Source organism: Myotis brandtii, unplaced genomic scaffold (assembly GCF_000412655.1).
Source record: "Myotis brandtii unplaced genomic scaffold, ASM41265v1 scaffold681, whole genome shotgun sequence".
Classification (NCBI taxonomy): domain Eukaryota; kingdom Metazoa; phylum Chordata; class Mammalia; order Chiroptera; family Vespertilionidae; genus Myotis; species Myotis brandtii.
Window position 1 is genome coordinate 381,064 of NW_005370660.1, and position 17,948 is coordinate 399,011.

At 38.9% G+C, this 17,948-nt stretch overlaps 1 protein-coding gene across 2 annotated transcripts; it reads left to right on the forward strand.

Moving 5' to 3' along the window:
* Positions 1–836: 836 nt before the first annotated feature.
* On the forward strand, positions 837–17,407 carry AMTN (amelotin). 2 transcript variants are annotated; one of them, XM_005881646.2, is made up of 9 exons: positions 837–1,004; positions 1,123–1,191; positions 4,947–5,033; positions 6,064–6,129; positions 7,027–7,119; positions 11,160–11,195; positions 13,133–13,159; positions 16,208–16,472; positions 17,139–17,407. In XM_005881646.2, the coding sequence occupies exons 2-9, from the start codon at positions 1,138–1,140 to the stop codon at positions 17,147–17,149; spliced, it is 639 nt and encodes a 212-aa protein (XP_005881708.1). In that variant the 5' UTR covers positions 837–1,004; positions 1,123–1,137; the 3' UTR covers positions 17,150–17,407. The 2 variants fall into 2 exon arrangements, with proteins under 2 accessions (XP_005881708.1, XP_014384964.1); XM_014529478.1 differs by lacking the exon at positions 13,133–13,159.
* Positions 17,408–17,948: the final 541 nt, after the last annotated feature.

Genomic DNA, 17,948 nt, shown 5'->3' on the forward strand with positions numbered 1-17,948 from the left:
GGGGGATTGAGCCCCCAACCCGGACATATGCCCTGACCAGGAATCAAACCATGACCTGCAGGTTCATAGGTCGACACTCAATCTCTGAACCACACTGGCCAGGCCTCTCCTTGAATTCTTAGTAAATTTCTTTTTATTCTTCAAAATCCAGCTCAACTGTCAACTCTTCTATAAGCCTTCTCTACCCTTTGGCCCTCAACAAAATAACCACAATCCCCTCCATGCCTATGTAAACTCCTAATATTGCACCTACTGAGCATATAATTACTTTTTAACCTCATATTCATTGAACTTTAAAACATATGTATCCTTCAATACAATACTTCTATACAGAAATACTTCTGTACTTCAGTACAGAAATACTTCCACATGTGTAAAAAAAAGTATACAAATATCCATTGTACCATTTCTATAATTATAAAATGGAAATGGATTAAATATCCACCAAAATGAAATGTAATGTAATGTAGCCATGAAATAAATTTCTATGTCCTGACACATAAAGATGCTCATTATTTGTTAAGTAAACAAAGTAACTTGCAGAGCAATATGCATAATATGCCTCATTTTTTAACACAGTTATATTTTGATGTTTGAGTTGCATGTTCATGCATACCTGATAAAACAGGTACATCTGGAAAGTTATTTGGGAGGGAGATGGAGGTGAAGAAGGATTTTAATTTTTTTAATTGTCTATACTTTTGTTAATTACACAAGCCCTGTCTTCCTGAAATACCCTCTACTCAAATGGCAGACATTGAGTAATATGATGTCTGCAGCTAATAACTCACCTAATGAAGTGTTGGGAAATGAAAGAAACCAAATGATTTCACAGCTGAGTCCTGATTGGTCTCTCAGTTGCCAACCTCCTAGAGTTCAGTTTAAATTCCTTCTACAAACTCACAACTCATCAAAGGATAACATTTTTCACCCCAGGAACTGAAGAAATCAACTGGACTTTGAAGATTTTTTTCACCTGTACATTTTGCCTAGTGGAGAGAAAGGTAACATTAATTGACTGTGTTTCAAATCAGAGCATTCTGGGGTTTTTTCTTTTAAGTATCATCTTCTCTCAAAAGGAAAAAAATGGAGTGAAAGAGTAACACTATTCTGTTGTTATAGGTAGCAATTTGAAGCATGAAGACTGTGATTCTACTGTTTTATCTTCTGGGATCAACTCAGTCGTTACCAGTAAGTACAATATGTTTATCTTATGTACAACCCACCTTAGCAGCATCTTAATTACACACCTAGTTCTCTTCCTGCCCTCTGTTCTGTGACCCATTCCCTTAGTTTCTGAGTTTTATTCTCCAAGGTGAAAAATGGTAAACTAGTAAAGTGTTAGTGCAAATTTAAATGTACTTAACATTCTTAAAGTGCACTGTAGTAGAACTTCTAAAGGGTGTCCCAAAATTCACGCAAGAAGTAATTTTGATAGAAAACACAGGTTTATAATTAGAAATTGTAAATTTTTTATTGATTCATAAAGTATACAGTATAGGGTTATGTATGGAATAGCATATCAGGTAAATAGCCTCCACAGATTTGCTGGCACATATGCACTCTTTTGTTGAAATTTTCCATGACCGTTTTGCAAAAATGTGGCTGAATTTTGATGAGGCTCATTTTCATCTTGATGGCTTGGTTAATCGACAAAATTGTCACATTTGGGGCTCAGAAAATCCACGAGTGATTGTTGAGAAACAAATGCATCCACAACGTTTCACTGTTTGGTGCGGATTTTGGGCTGGAGGCATCATCGAACCATTCTTCGAAAATGCGGCTGCTCAGGCAATAACAAAAGAGTGCGTATGTGCCAGCAAAGCCATGGAGGCCATTTACCCGATATGCTATTTCATACATAACCTTATACTGTATACTTTATGAATCAATAAAAAATTTACAATTTTTAATTGTAAACCTGTGTTTTCTATCAAAATTACTTCTTGCGTGAATTTTGGGACACCCTTTATTAATTTGGCAGAGCAATAGGGTAGAAATTAGGAGAAAAAAAGAACCCCTTAGATTATATCTACTCAAAATGAATAATTATTTTAGTTTCTAAAAAGAATTTAAGATTTTTGTTGGCAACTAATTATTTTCTCATGACTAAAGAGATAAACTGGATTTTCTGATTTTTCCAATTGGAAGCACAAAACATCTAGATTATCTAAACTCCAAAAAGACTACCAAATCATACAATTGCAAGGGAATATCACAAAAATTTTTGTGACTTTTAACTTAGACCATTTCATCACAAAATGTATTTACACATAACAGGTTTTTTTAAGAAAAGGAGCACTTGCATTTGAACACATACTCCAATTGTCCTCCAATATTTTACAGACATAGAGATGAGTGGTTTGGGCCTGTAAGTGGATTTCCCTTTGACTATTTGAGATGCTTATGTGTAGACATTAAAAAATAATTACAATATATGTATTTGCTATGAAATAGCAAAATGCAAAGAAACATTTTAGGGGAGCTTTGAGACCACTTGACACTTCAGTAGTCATCCATACAATCAACAAATATTTATTGGAAACTCTCTATAAACCAGATATTGTGCTAGCTACTAAAAAACAGTGGTGAGGGGGAGAAAGGGCATGATCCTTCATGTTGTTCACTACACAATAGATGCTAACAAATAATTTTTTTTAAATATATTTTATTGATTTTTTACAGAGAGGAAGGGAGAGAGATAGAGAGTTAGAAACATCGATCAGCTGCCTCCTGCACATCTCCCACTGGGGATGTGCCCGCAACCCAGGTACATGCCCTTGACCGGAATCGAACCTGGGACCTTTCAGTCCGCAGGCCGAGGCTCTATCCACTGAGCCAAATCGGCAACAAATAATTTTTTTAAAGAACTGTCAAATAATAAGTTGTAACTATGATTAGTCCTATGAAGGAGAAGAGGGTAATCTTGTAGGAAGGGGATGGGACAGACATGAATAAACAACCTCCTTATTTCTTTCCAAATGATACATATGCCTTCTTGAAAGAGGTTATCTGCAAAAATACAACTTCTAAACAAGGTAAATTAGGAAGTTAATTGTTTTGTAAACCACAGATTTCCCACTTTACCAAATAAATTTACCGAAAGGTTCTCCTAAATAGGGTGTCTCTACTATATTTAAATTACCATACATTTTGTAAAAACTCAAGATAAATAAAACCTTCCAGGAGCACAGCTATCATTCAAGGTAAACTGAGGAGTAGCATGCAGGTCAATGCAGATTGCTAATAGCCAATAACACGAGAGCAGCTACAGTTAGTGGTTCAGGGGATGCAGGGGGTGACACCAAGATATCTATTAGGTATAGCAGTGGTATCTGTCAACCAAAAAATCAGGACACATGGATGAGATTTTTAAAATTATTTGTGAGTTTATTGAATTATCATAAACGCATAAAAATGAGTCAATTTGCAAATGTGGACACTTAAAACAGCCTAGCACTTGTTTTCAGTGGCTCAAGTTTGGGAATTGGAGATGGGGCAGGTTGCATTTTCAGGAGAATGGGCCTCAATAAGAAAGTGAACTCAAGCAAAGACTTAAAGCAGGTGAGGGAGTGAGCCAATGTCCAGGGAAAGAGCATTCCTGACAGAGGGGTTGGGTAGAGGTGAGGCTCTGGGGCAAGAGTGGGCCTTACCTGTTACAGAGATAGCAAATAGCCAACAGCAGCAGTAGAGTGAGCGAGGGAAATGAAATGAAATGAAATGGACAGTCAGGGAGGCACTGGGGCCCAGGGCATGAGGGGCTGGCGGGCCCCCGTAGGGTCTCTGGCTTTTACTCTGAGTGAGAATGGAAGCCAGTGCAGGAGCTGAGCAGAGGAGTGAAAGGACCAGACTGTTGTTTTCAAAGGACCGCTCTGGCTGCCGTGCTGACAGAAGATTGTAAAGGATGAAAAGAAATGTGCAGAATTTGCACTTACATATCTTAAAGCTTATAGGGACTTCTAAGAATAGATAATTCCAATCTTTCCTCTTAACACTGAGGGGAAATGTCCCAAAGTGAAACCAAAAATTAATGGCAGCTCCAGGGTATATCCAAGTGGCCAAGGGCACGTGCTGAAAGGCTACACCGCATGGCCCTCTGAGATGCAGTCAGAAGCAAGGGAGACAGTGAAGCGGACCTGGCCAGGGAGCTTCCACCTGAATGCAGAGGGAGTGGGGAGAGAAGCTAAGGGAAGGATTCATTTCTTCAAGGGCCAAGAACACTTGGGGGATCCGGTACTGGCTCTCCCACTCACCCTGTCACCTTGGGCAGGTCACTTTGCTTGTCTGGGCCTCGGTTTCCTTACCTTTAAAGAAAACCATACAAACATAGGGTACCCCAAGAAATGTATACACACGTTAACAGCTGATAGCGCAATTTTGAAAAGTGTTTGTATACATTTTTGGGACACCCTGTACATCATAAGGATCGCCAGCACATTTTCACCCCTTAAATTTAGTGCTTCTCAAATACACTAGGAAAATACTCTGGCAAGAAAAGGGAGTTCACTTCCATTACAGAAAGTGACTTGCCAGGCACAGGCAAAAGCAGAAAGCTTCGTTAAAATGCCTTGGGAATTGTGGCAGAGTGCATTCAAGCATTGGGGAAAAGCAGATGTGAACGGAGCTAAGGGGCAGACTATGTATTTCATGCCCTGAGAAAAGAGAAAGGCAGTTACAGAAAAGAAATGGGAACCTGGGAACTACCACCAGAAATTCATGTGCCCTGCCCCACGCTGTCTCCCACCACACACCTCCTGGACTGGCATTTTTCCACTCTATGGTTCCATCTCCTGCCATGCATGAAATGTTCCAGGAAATTAAAACTGCTCCAAAACACACAGAGCCTAAAGACGGACATTTTTGCATTGGGGACTACTAGTTATGTCCTGTAAATGAATGGATACAAAATCTCAAACACATCACTGCCTCGAAAATGTTTATCACAGATGCAGCTCAAACCCGCTTTGGGACTTCCTCCAACGCAGCTGGTTCCAGATCAGACAACCCTACTCAACCGGCAGCAGCCACATCAGGTGAGTCCTCCAACAGGAGCACTGCAGCCAGCAAAGGGAACGTGGTAAGACCAGTGGGTTTAAATCAAGATTTACACGGAGTCTCATAACTAAACGAGAGAACGAGGCTTTCCTTTTGGGAGAAAAGTAAAACAAGAACAAATACACTTTTTTTGAAAATTTTGAGTCAGGAAAACAAAGCATCCTCATTCCTTTTCCTTTTGTCTGAACAATAATTTGCTTTAGTAACCAAATCTAGTAAAATTTGAAAAGCAATAGCTACAGCTGTTGACAAAGCTTGGTCATCTGTGCCCTGCGATACTGTGACATGTCACGTGGTATTTGCCAGAGCTAACAGGGAGGTAATCTTAATAGGTAATCTATAAAAATAACTGCAAATTTCCTCCAGTTCCGTTGTTGTTGATGAGCTAATGCCTCACTATAAAGTCTGTTTCTTCAAAGTATATTTAAATGCTTTGCCTTTATCTAGACTTTATGAAACAACAGATAACACCAGAGTCTAAGGTTTTAATCTATGGTCATAAACCTATCTTTCTCCTTGCAGTGGTTCTCAACCTTCCTAATGCTGCGACCCTTTAATACAGTTCCTCATGTTGTGGGACCCCCAACCATAAAATTATTTTCGTTGATACTTCATAACTGTAATTTTGCTACTCTTATGAATCGTAATGTAAATATCTGATATGCAGGATGTATTTTCAGGGGTCATGACCCACAGGTTGAGAACCGCTGCCTTAGGGAAACTGGAGCTTACATAATTTAGAAAAAGAATACAAAGTTAGATATGTAAAATTAAGTACTAAAGTGAATAATTAAGCATGAAATGAGAAGTAAGAAATACACATTTTTAAAGCTGATAAATACCATAAACTAGATAGGCTGCTCAGGTGCCTCCCAGGGCCATGGAAGGGGGCAATACTAGTGAAGCTTCACCTTCATGGGAGCATAAGTTACTTAAGGAAGTCCACCATTGGCAGGTTAGTGAAAACAGACAACCTCTCTCTCATACATCAATTTCAATGCCCTGCAGGTCTTCCCTTCTTTAAGTCTAATACCATTGACACAGATGCTCACCATGATGTCAGATCTGCAACTGGTAAGTACCTTTTTATATCATTTAATAGCCATTATTAAGTAAATATAATACCTAATTTTGAGTGTGTGTATATATGTGTGTACCCACAAATGTACATATATACACATATTCATTGTAGATCAATGGAAAGAGAGAAGACAGAAAAGTCAGAGAGCTGAAAGCTGTTCAACACATCATGAACATTTTTTTTAGCAAAAGGGACTCTAAAGGAATTACAATTCTCAAGCCTTTACTCCTTTAGTTCTTCTTACCTCTTTTACAAGTTCCTCTCCCCATTTCTTCAGCAGGCCTTCCTCTCTTTTCCCCCACAACATGCACCCACCATTCAAATGCTATCACTGTTAGCTTCACCCCAACAACTAGAGAAAACCAGAAGGGGTAGAAGATTTTCATTTTTCATAAAATATCTGTATAGTTATTTAAACTATATATAGTTTAAGTTCCTTTGCTGACTAAAGTGGATTTTTATCTAGTAATCACGTTTATATAGTAATAGATCCTATGCAGACTAGATATTTTATTCTGACTCTCGAAATTTTCATGGGGATACATCCTATGAAGAATCATTTCTTCATGAGAAAGCCATCAGAAAATTCCAGGACTCATTGCTGTTAGAGCCAAAAAGGGAAATGCAGGTTGAAATTACCTAAGCTGTTCTCAGAGAATGGTTAAATGCCAAAGAAAATTTTAATATGAAAAAAGTTAGTCAACCTATGGTTGTATTGGTAGGCTACACAAGTCTTGGAACTTCACCTCTATATCTAATTCTAAATGCAATATAGTATACATTTGCATAGTAATTTCTCCATGTAAACATATTTTACATTTGGTAAATACATGTTAGCTTCCTGAATGTCAAACTGAAACAATACAATGACAACCTTCTTTGCCTTACAGCTAAATCCTCCTCCTGCAGGAATGGCACCTGCTGCCCATACCCTCCCACTGGCCCTTGGGGGATTAAATGTTCAACAGCAGCTGCAACCCCAAGTAAGTTCAACAACAGGACTTCAGTTAAAAATTGGGGAGCGCCTTCTCTTAGGTGGAAGCCTAAAGAGAAGGAAATAATTTTTTCAAGGTTCTTAAATATTTCCTCCAGATAATTTGTAGAAGGATGTTCTACAGAACATGGAACAGTCTTTGACAATTTGGGTCGTGCTGAAAATCCATGAGAACACTCCTAGAAAACTGAGCATTCTGCCTCATAACCTCTCTAGAATACATTTGTAATGGGTAATAGAAAAACATGAAGAGTTGGGAAGATTGCGAAGTCAGAAGTATAAGGAGGAAAATGAGAAGTAGCAGGATTCTTCTCTAGCATGTTGTGTTTTCTATTGAAGACCTTCTGGGTGGCCAGAATCATCCCAAATTAAAATTAAGAGGCGAATAAAATTTAAATTCTAATCTCCTTTTTGTACCTTTTTGTCAGGCCTGCTCAAAAGTCCCCAAGTACTTTCTAGTTCTTACCTACTTCCTACCATCATTTGCTTTCATGGAAAACCCTCTCACATCCTATATCATAAAAGCCTAATATGCAAATTGCCCCCTCGGGTGGTTCTACTGGGAGTTAAACCACTCGCTATGACATGCGCTGACCACCAGGGGGCGGCACAGAACATGGCGGGCATTGGCGACATGGCGCTGCCAGCGGGTGGCAGTGGAGGTGCTGCCAGCTCTTATGGGCCCGACGAGAGCGGGACTGCAGCGGGATGGTGGAGCAGTTGAGCACGCAACACCAGGCCAAGACGGGTACGAGCGGGAGCCTGATCAACCCACTGATCGCCCTGCAGATAGATGGCCACCAGTGGCAGCGGCGGCGGAAGGTGGAGCCACCACCTGGCTCCCAGGCGTTGAGGGAGCTGGACAGGGACCCAGCCCTGATCCATTGCCCCACAGGCAGGATGGTGGAGCAGGTGAGGGGGCGGCACCAGGCCAAGGTGGAGTTCCAGGCGGGACTGCAGGGCTGTAAGGCTGGGGCACAAGCTGGGGCCCAATCCCCAGAAGCCACTCCAAGGGACCCCACTCGTGCACGAATTTGTGCATCAGGCCTCTAGTTAAGATATAAAGGACATATTTAGGACATCAAACACTTAGGGATGTGTTTGAATTTTAACTATGGACAAAGCCCAAATATCTACCTTTCTGAAACTTCTTTAAATAGATTATTAGGCTCTAGAGAAAAATATAATGATCCCTTTATGACTGGACTAAGTCATTATGGATAACTTATTCTCCCTACCAGATTATTTTAGCCCCACATAATGGTCTAATTTTTTGTAGAAGCTTTATTATTTATTATATGCATCATATATAGTAATTATAGAGAACTTAGAAAATATAGATGAGCAAAATGACCTCATAAAATTCAGTTTAACATGGGGGAGGAGGCCACAACATAATCCTAATGGTCAGGATTAAACACTGCCAGCATTCTAGGATATGTCCTTCCTGTCTTTTTTTTTTTTCTATGATGTGTTAAGCACATATTTTAAGAAAATTGCCCTGCTCTAACCTTGAAGTCAGACTTAGCACATATTTTAAGAAAATATGTTCTTACAATATCTAATGTTCTATCATTTGATTTTTTATTTAATAAATATTGAATAGTCTTTGTGTTTTGAGATATTCACTTATAACGTTGTTTTTAATGATTGCTTAGTTTTTTGTTGTATTACAAAAGTTTGGTGTATTTTTTTTTAATTTTGCTTCTATAAATTATGCTACAGTGAACATTTTTTTAACTAAGTCTTTGACCATATCATGATTATCTTCTTAGGAGTAGTTCTTAGGAAAAGAATTTGTAGGTGTGAAGACATAAAAATATAAGACTTTTAATACACATTCCCAAATTATGAAGCATGAATACAATAATGGACCAATATATCCTAACCATCTTCTTACTACTATGGACACCTCCAGGTTTTAATAAGAGTAAGCTTGTATTAATTAGTAATTATAATCAAAGCTGAGTTTAATTGACAACATAATTTTAAGCTGCTCAATTTAAATTTTACATCATATGCGACTAATACTTTTTTTATACCTTTGTCCAAAATAACAACACAAGACACTCTAAGCAGCTTCATTAATTCATATTTGTGAAATTCTGTAACATAACTAACTTTTACATTTCTTTTTTAATATTGAAATGTATACTTGTACTTATTTCCTACAGATATTTTAGAGCCTTCACTCAACATATTTGCTGCTTATATACATCTCAATAATAAAAGCTATTCTCTGAAAAAGACTAGAGAAATGGGCATATAAAATGAACATCTCTTTAACACGTGATCCTGGCATGGTCCTTATGCCAACTGCCCCACTTCAGTTTCAATTATTGCCCTGCTCTAACCTTGAAGTCAGACTTAGCACATCTTCACATTCACTCCAGTCAAATGCATTAGTGGTCACTGTAGATGTTACTAAAGGTTCAGTAGAGGATTTAACAATACATATTCTCCAACATGCAATATCATAAATCAATCTCCATTCTCAGTGGAGATTCTTCACTCTCTTTAGGCTATACCACCACCAAGGATCCCCATACCTGCCCTCCTCCTGTGCACCCCAGTCCTTCTGACCCTGCCTTTCCAGGGTCCTCTGCCAGAAACTTGGGCACCTGTCCAAAGCTTCCATTTTTCAAAGCAAGGCCAACATGGTGGAGTGAACTCTAGATTCACACAACGTCTGGTCAATCCTAGCTCTCCACTTATTACCTGCATGATGTTGGCCAAGTTATTTAACCACCTGTGGCTCACTCTCCTCATAATTTAAAATGGGAGTAAAATACAACCTACCTCTAGAGCTTTTATAAAGGTTAAATGAGTAATCATACATTAAACACTTAGAATACTTCTTACCACACAGTATACATTCACCAACTATTAGCTATTATTATTTCAAATAATTTCTCTAGCAAACACTAATAAAAGAATTTATTTTTACATTGGTGAAATATTAAATTATCTGTAATTACTTAGACATCTCTAGTTTCCTATTTGTATCTTTTTGTTCCTTCCAACTCATCTTTTTTTAAAAAAAAAATTCAATTTTGTTTTCTCCCAAATCTCATGCCCCTTCCCCACAACCCCCTTCCCCATTGCCACCCTGAAATTAGTTGATTTTTCGTCAGTAGCCAGAGATCTAATGAAGAGGAAGGCTTTTCTTAAAAGTATGTACTTTTTACCTTTTGTTACTATGGCTATTACTGTCCTGGGAAATAATAAAGTTAAGAGTCTATTTCATGAGACTTCCAAATCTTTGGGGTTGGTTGCTATTAAAAGTTCTATTTTGATTACTTTCCTGACACTGTGTGAATCTTTATAGAAATAAAAATAAATCCTAAAGCCCTAGTTCTCTTTGACAAACTCTAGGTTAGTTCTTAAAGAACCAGAGCACACCAACACCTCATCCAAATCTGTCTGACTATAAATTCAGGACATTTACATAGTTACCAGTGACCTTTCAAAATATTTCTCAGTTCTAAGAGCTCTTTCAGTGCCAGGGATTATTGAACAATGTCATCTATCCTTTCCTTACAGTGCTCTATTTTAACAGCGGGACTCCCAGGAAACCATCATGAGACTAACCATAAATCTTCAAGAATTCATTGTATTTGAAAATATTCACTGTGTTTTCACGTATCTTCTTAAGTGCTATACAAAATAAACACATGCTTTTTTATCACGTTTTATATCATTATTTCTTGGGATAATTTTCAATTTGGAGGTAGATTAAGGCCAAAATTATTTTTTGATCATCCAATTTACTAACGTCTACCTTCTAGATGTGCTGCCTTGTACGGGTTTTAAAATCTCCCTGGGTCTAATCTTATTTTTTACAAATTGGATAAGTTCTGATAGCCATCCAGTTCTATGAGTCTATATCTAGGATTATAGATGATACATTAGTAACAAATACTTGTTGAACAAATGTTGTGTATTTTAAGAAAGTCTTGATATTGATATCATCCATCAGAACTTGCCTTTGAATATGTTTTTACTGAATTTATTATAATTTTTTTCCAGATGTTACCACTTATTGTAGCACAACTTGGAGCCCAGGTAAGGTTATTTCATATGTTGGCTTTTGTTTTAAATCATCTTAGTGTGAAATATTTAATCTTGCCTCGATTCACCAAATAGTTGCCAAGTTTACTATTTACTTTGCACTGTATGAACACTGATAATAGCAAGAACACTTATTGAGCACTTACTATGTGCCAGGCACTGTTGTAAGTATTTTATTATTTATTATGTACTATCTCATTTCATCTTCAAAATAACCTTTTATAGACAATACTAGAGGTCCGGTGCACAAAATTCGTGCACAGGGGGAAGGAGTGGAGGGGGGGGGTCCCTCAGCTCAACCTACACCCTCTCCAATACAGGAGCTCTTGGGGGATGTGCTACTGACAACTTGGGCCCACTCCCTGTGGTTCTCTGCTCTCTGCGGGGCCTGCCTGCTCCACACCATGGGGATGGGCAAGCAGGCCCTGCTGGGTGCTGCCTGCGGGCCCACTTGCCTGCTCGCTGGTCACCGCCACCGCCCAGCAGGCCCTGATGGGTGCTGCCTGCTGGCTGCTTGCCTGCTCGCAGTTTGCCACCACCACTGCATAGCAGGCCCTGCTGGGTCCTGTCTGCAGGTCGCCGCCGCCACTGCTCAGCAGGCCCTGTTGGGTGCTGCCTGAGGCCCACTTGCCTGTTGCAGGTTGCCACAGCAACCGCCCAGCAGGCCCTGCCTGCAGGCCCGATTGCCTGCTCGTGGTCACCGTCGCCACTACCCAGCAGGCCCTGCTGGGTGCTGCCTGTGCCCTGCTTGCCTGCTGGGCTCATGTTGCTGGGGTGATGCCACCAGTGTCCTGCCCAGCCTCTATGGGCGCCACCATTTTTTGTCGTGGAGTGACGGTTAATTTGCATATTGCTCTTTTATTAGATAGGATTTTTATTGCCAATTTGAAGGTGAGTAACTGGAGATACAGTAATGCAGTTACAATCACAGAGATAGTAAATGTCACAGGTGATACAACCAGTCAATTCTTTAAATCACACTGTTAAGACAAAAATAAATTAATGGGATTTATCTGAGTTATGATTTGGGGGATTTATTTTTTTAACTTCAAATTTATTTATTAATTATATATCATTTCCCTAAAAAATTATACAAACATTGCCTCCTCTCTCTCGTGTGTGTGTGTGTGTGTGTGTGTGTGTGTGTGTGTGTGTGAGAAAGGTAATTCTTGAGATTACTGGTAAAATTACCAATGGTCCAGATCAAATATGAGCATCAGATGGCAATTTTTACTTCTAAAGGCAGAATCAAATATAAAATTTAGATCAACTCTTGATTCCACATCTGGGAACACATCTAAGGAAATAATCTGAAATATAGCAAAGGTTTATTTACAAATATGTTAATTAAAATAATATTTATAGTACAGAAGAATATTGGGTGCAACTTAAATTTTAAAGAAAGGAACATAAGTTAGCTGTGCAACATTAAAGCCAATATTTTGTGATCATTTGAAAGCCTTTTTATTAAAATAGGTCTGTAATGTGGTTAAATGGTCATCGTATAGTATTAAAAGAAAAAGTAAGACAGAAATTGTTTAAATGACATGACTTCTATTATATGAAAAACAAATGTGTGAAAAACATCTGGAAGAAAATACATCAAACTCTTCCAGATGAGATTATGTTATTTTTCTTCTTGCTTTCTGCACTTTCCAAGTTTCCTCCAATATGCATCTATTACTTAATAATGGAAAAAATATATTTTTAAAATATGAAAGACTTCACATCACTCAAATAATGTTAGCTGTCTAATATCATGTGCTGACAAGAGTTTTGTAATGCAAGTCACAAGGCAGTTTAAAATTTTGTTGAAAATAAAGTCTATTTTTACAATTTTTAAAATTAATTTAATTTTTTAAGTTATGTTATACACATCTTGCCATTAATATATTAAAATTTGTCTAACAATTTTTGTTATTATTTTTTAGGGTACTATCCTAAGCTCAGAGGAATTGGTAAAAACATTTTTTAATTACTAATATTTAAAATTATTTTCAGTGCTAATACAATGCTGTTTTCTGTCCTCATATTAATAGTCTCTTTGACCACAAACCCTAAACTCGTTGTCTTCTACAATAAATTGAAAATTTTTATAGGTCTTTGCATTAAGTTATTATCCTTTGCCTAGGTGGGCCTTTTATCTTCACTATCCAGTTACTTTTCCATTAATTTGACTTAGCTTTTGTTTTCTGTATATTGATGTCAGATTCAATTCTATCCAGAAAACCAATGCATATTTTTACTTTATATTTATTAAAATCCAGGATTGTAAATTACTGAAATGCAATAACAGAAGTTTTTAATTTATATATATATAAATTTTTTGCAGGAAAATTTAATTTCCTTGACTTAAATTTTTAATTTTTGTAGGAAAATATATTTTTTAGTGTTTTGTAGTGATAGATGAACCTAAATAATACTAATATTATCATTACTAGGCTCTTCTATGCATTTTCTGTAAGTCATTTTTAGAGAAAAATGAATTAATATGGTATCTAAACATGACATTGAAATTAAGAGTTGAGGCATTATCTGAGAAGACAGTTTTTTTAAATTTTCTATTGTAGAAAAAGGTAGAGACTTGATAGATTGTCCATAAATAAAATAATGGGACTGTTTTGTCAACATTAACACATTTACACCTACGTTTACCAGTTTTTGAGCCAATTCTATATAACAGGCACCTAATAGATTTTTTTTTCTTTATTGATTAAGGTATTACATAGTGCCTTTAATCCTCACCAAATTACAAAGCCAAAGTTTTTAACCCAACTTTATAGATAAAGAAACTGAGGCTCAGAGAGCTTAAGAAAATTAAGTTCCAAGCTCAAAAACAGATCGAAAGCCATTTTTCTATCTACTATGCCAATGGTTTTAAAACATTGTTTAGTAAAACCCACAGTAACAGCTATATTTTTCATTCAGCTAACACAGACAACACACATAGTACACACACACACGTTTCATGAAACTATATTTACCCTTATTATATGGACTACAATAGGTAATTTATAGTCTACTAGAGGCTCAGTGCACAAAATTTGTGCACAGGGGGTGGAGGTGTCCCTCACCCCGGCCTGCACCCTCTCCAATCTGGGACCCCTCAGGGGATGTCTGACCGCTGGTTTAGGCCCGATCTCACAGGAATTAGGCCTAAACTGGCAGTTGGACATCCCTCTAGCAATTCAGGACCACTGGCTCTTAACCACTCACCTGCCTGCCTGCCTAATGCCCCCAACTTCCCTCCTCTGCTGGCCTGGTCACCCCCAACGGCCCTCCCCTGCCGGTCTAATCTCGCCCCCATCTGCCCTCCCCTGCCAGCTCGGTTGCCCCCAACGGCCCTCCCCTGCCAGCTTGATCTCACCCCTAACTGCCCTCCCCTGCCCGCCTGATCTCGCCCCAAACTGCTCTCCCCTGCCGGCCTGATCTCGCCCCCAACTGCCTCTGCCTGTCTAATCACCCCTAACTCTCCCCTGCCAGCCTGATCTTGCCCCTAACTGCCTCTGCCTCAACCCCCACCATCATGACTTTGTCCGGAAGGAAGTCAGACGTCCGGAAGATGGCCGGTTGACCTGGTCTATTTAGCATATTACCCTTTTATTAGTATAGATATAGACTATTCTTTTTATCTTGTTTTTAATGATGGGTACAACCCACCTGCTTTATTTCAAACCTATGGATATCATGATCCCCATTTGAAAACTTCTGTACTCTACTGTTGTCTCTCATGCAGCATACATTTAATTCTGGCTTTAATACCTCATAAGTCTACAACGATGTTTCCCAAACTTCAGTCCTGGACCTCAAATCAGGACAACTTGGAAGGCTGGTTAGAATGCAGATTTCTAGGTCCTGCCCTCAACCTAGTGCATCGTAATCTAACAATGGAGCCTAGGAACTTACCTTTATAACAAATTCCTTGGGTGGTTCTTATGATAACTAACAATCAAGAACCATATTCAAGGAAATTGAACTGAATCTTAATTGTGAGCTCTTGGCCCTTTTTATACCATGAAAACACCTACAGAGCTAGGAGGTCCTGGAGAACTGGGTCCTGTCTGAACCAGCCAATGTCAAAATATTCCTTCTTTCCCTAACCAGTTTGGCTCAGTGGATAGAGTGTTGGCCTGTGGACTCAAGGGTCCCAGGTTCGATTCCGGTCAAGGGCATGTACCTCGGTTGTGGGCACATACCCAGAGGGGAGTGTGCAGGAGGCAGCTGATCGATGTTTCTCTCTCATCGATGTTTCTGACTCTCTCTATCCCTCTCCCTTCCTCTCTGTGAAAAAATCAATAAAATATATTTTTAAAAAATATTTCTTCTTAGGTGGAACTTCTCACAGTAATTTTTTTCCCTGGGCGGGTGGGGGGTGGGGGAGAAGAAGAAGTGTGGCAGCAGCAGCATCCATTACCACTGTGCAGATCACTGACAGTTCAATAAAGAGTTCCACTGGGAAACCCCAAGGAATACACAAGTGGCTGAATTACTAAGAGAAATATTTATGACCAAATATTCCAATGCCTTTGAAAAACACATCAAAAGACAAATGAAGGGATGCAAACCATGAGATGAGGATTGATTAATCTACTTGAATTAATTTTTCCCATTAATTTTTAGTCTCCTAGACTACCTTTTAAAAAATTAGGAGCACAGGAAAGACTATGATTTCGGTTAATAACAGAGACATAGCCTGTCATAATTCTATGGATTTTCTGCCTGAATCCTACCTCCAAATACACCCGACTGGCTTGATTGTGGCTTTCCCTTTCTGAGGGAATTGCAGCACCGCAAGGAATCCCAGTAATGAAGCCAGCATCAGGCTTGGCTCAGGGAGAGAGACATTTCCTTTGAGGAAGGCCCATCTTTATTATTTTCTCTGACTCTACCTTCTCCATCCTGCCATTCCTACCCAAACATATTGCCCTCAAAGAAGAAAGGCTGGTTGACTGGCCTTTAAAATGTATTCCTTTAACTCTGTTTTCTGTTTCCTTCCCTCATTCCAGCCAGTGGCCCCGCAAATCTTCACAGGCCTCCTCTTCCACCCCTTGTTCTCCGGAGCCATCCTGCCCACCAACCAGGCTAATCCAGACATCCAGAACACAATCCTTCCTGCAGGACAAGCAGGAGTAAATCCTGCCTTCCAAGGAGCCCCAGAAGGCCCCTCCCCGACCCCCAGTGGCACAGATGATGACTTTGAAGTGACCACTCCAGCAGGCATCCAAAGGGGCATGCACATCGCCGAGGAAACCACTACCGGGTTCCCCCATGGTAAGTTCTCCCAGCCAGGAAAACGCCCTGGATCATGACAGTCATCTGCAGAGAGGGAGAGAAGAGTTCTTTGTCTTGTTGATAAATACAGATCTTAATAAAGTCAGGGAGCCCCTTTACTCACAGTAGTGCAGCAATGGGAGGGAATATTTTCACTGGGCCACCAACCCTACCGGCTGGACCCAGAAAGAAGAGATTTAATTGCTGGCATACATACTTTCCACCTTAGGTTGGACCTGGAAATATTTTGAAACAGACTGACTCTCCTTTTCCCATCTCAGACACATACAGGCCCACAGCAGAGACAGTTCACCCATCATGATTCTTTTTTCCACTCACTGATCATGGATGAGCCTCCAACTTCTCCCGAACTTAATGCTACAAGCAGCCGCTAGTAACACACTGCACTTAGCACACAGACGAACCCGTGTGCCATTCTCCTCAGGTGGGACTTGAGAAATGTTGCAAAAATAAGCTCTTCTAGTGGGAACAAGCAAAGATAATAGTTTAACAAGTGTGTATGTCTGGAACCAAATGTCCTTGGGGATAAAAGAACAATTTGATACTGATACTCTTGCTCCTAGAAAAGAAATTCTGATGGCAGGTAAAAATGTTTAAATTCAATATGCTTTGACCTCATTTTAAAAGTGTTTTCTTTTCTTCCAGGAATTCAGTAAGCTGTTGCGAATTTTTTCAACTAAACCACCTTAAGTGTGGTGATACATAGAAGTATTTGTCACTGAGCATATTATGAAAAAAATTGAGACGCTGAAGAATACCAGAAGAAATTCTTAGTTAACTAAAAACTTTCTTGAAATTTCAGAAAACATATTCTTCCTAGAGAATACAGACTTCTGAAAAAGAGTAATTAAATAGATGATTTGTCTTTGAAATGTAACATGACACCATCTTGGATATGGATGACACGTACATTAAAACATATTTTGAGAACTGACGTTTCCTTCTTTGAGAATGGAAGAAAGTTAGACCTTTTCAGGGATGACCCTCAGGTCTAGGACTATCTGTAGTCGTGGGAATGGATACCCAGCAATGGAAGGAAATGCTCTGATTTCCTCACAACCACCTTAGGACTTACTCCCCAAATTTAATTTCAACATGGAAATTATTTTTGATTGTCTAAAATATACAGTGGAAACAAAGAATTGTAAATCATATTGTTCCTCAAGCTACTTACATACAGAGCTAGTGATTATGGTGTTTAATGCTTAATTTTGGTACATCTGAGAGTGAGAAATGACAGTGCTAAAAGTTATTATTAAAGGTGATTCTCTTGCTTCTCACACCTAAAAGGTAGAATTTAATCTGATTTAAATTTATAACCTAGACCATTACAGTTCACTCAGAGTGGGAGAGGGTGAGAGAGATTAATACAAACTATACTACACTATGGCCCCCACAAATGACAGATATGGATAGATTTAATAATATACCTCTGTATATTTGAGTCAACCCCAT

Excerpts from the sequence above, each read along its gene's own strand:
- AMTN (XM_005881646.2), top strand. The coding sequence starts at position 1,138 with ATGAAGACTGTGATTCTACTGTTTTATCTTCTGGGATCAACTCAGTCG. Across the intron at positions 5,034-6,063 it reads ACCGGCAGCAGCCACATCAG|GTCTTCCCTTCTTTAAGTCT; the intron begins GTGAGTCCTCCA and ends AATGCCCTGCAG. Across the intron at positions 13,160-16,207 it reads TCCTAAGCTCAGAGGAATTG|CCAGTGGCCCCGCAAATCTT; the intron begins GTAAAAACATTT and ends CCCTCATTCCAG.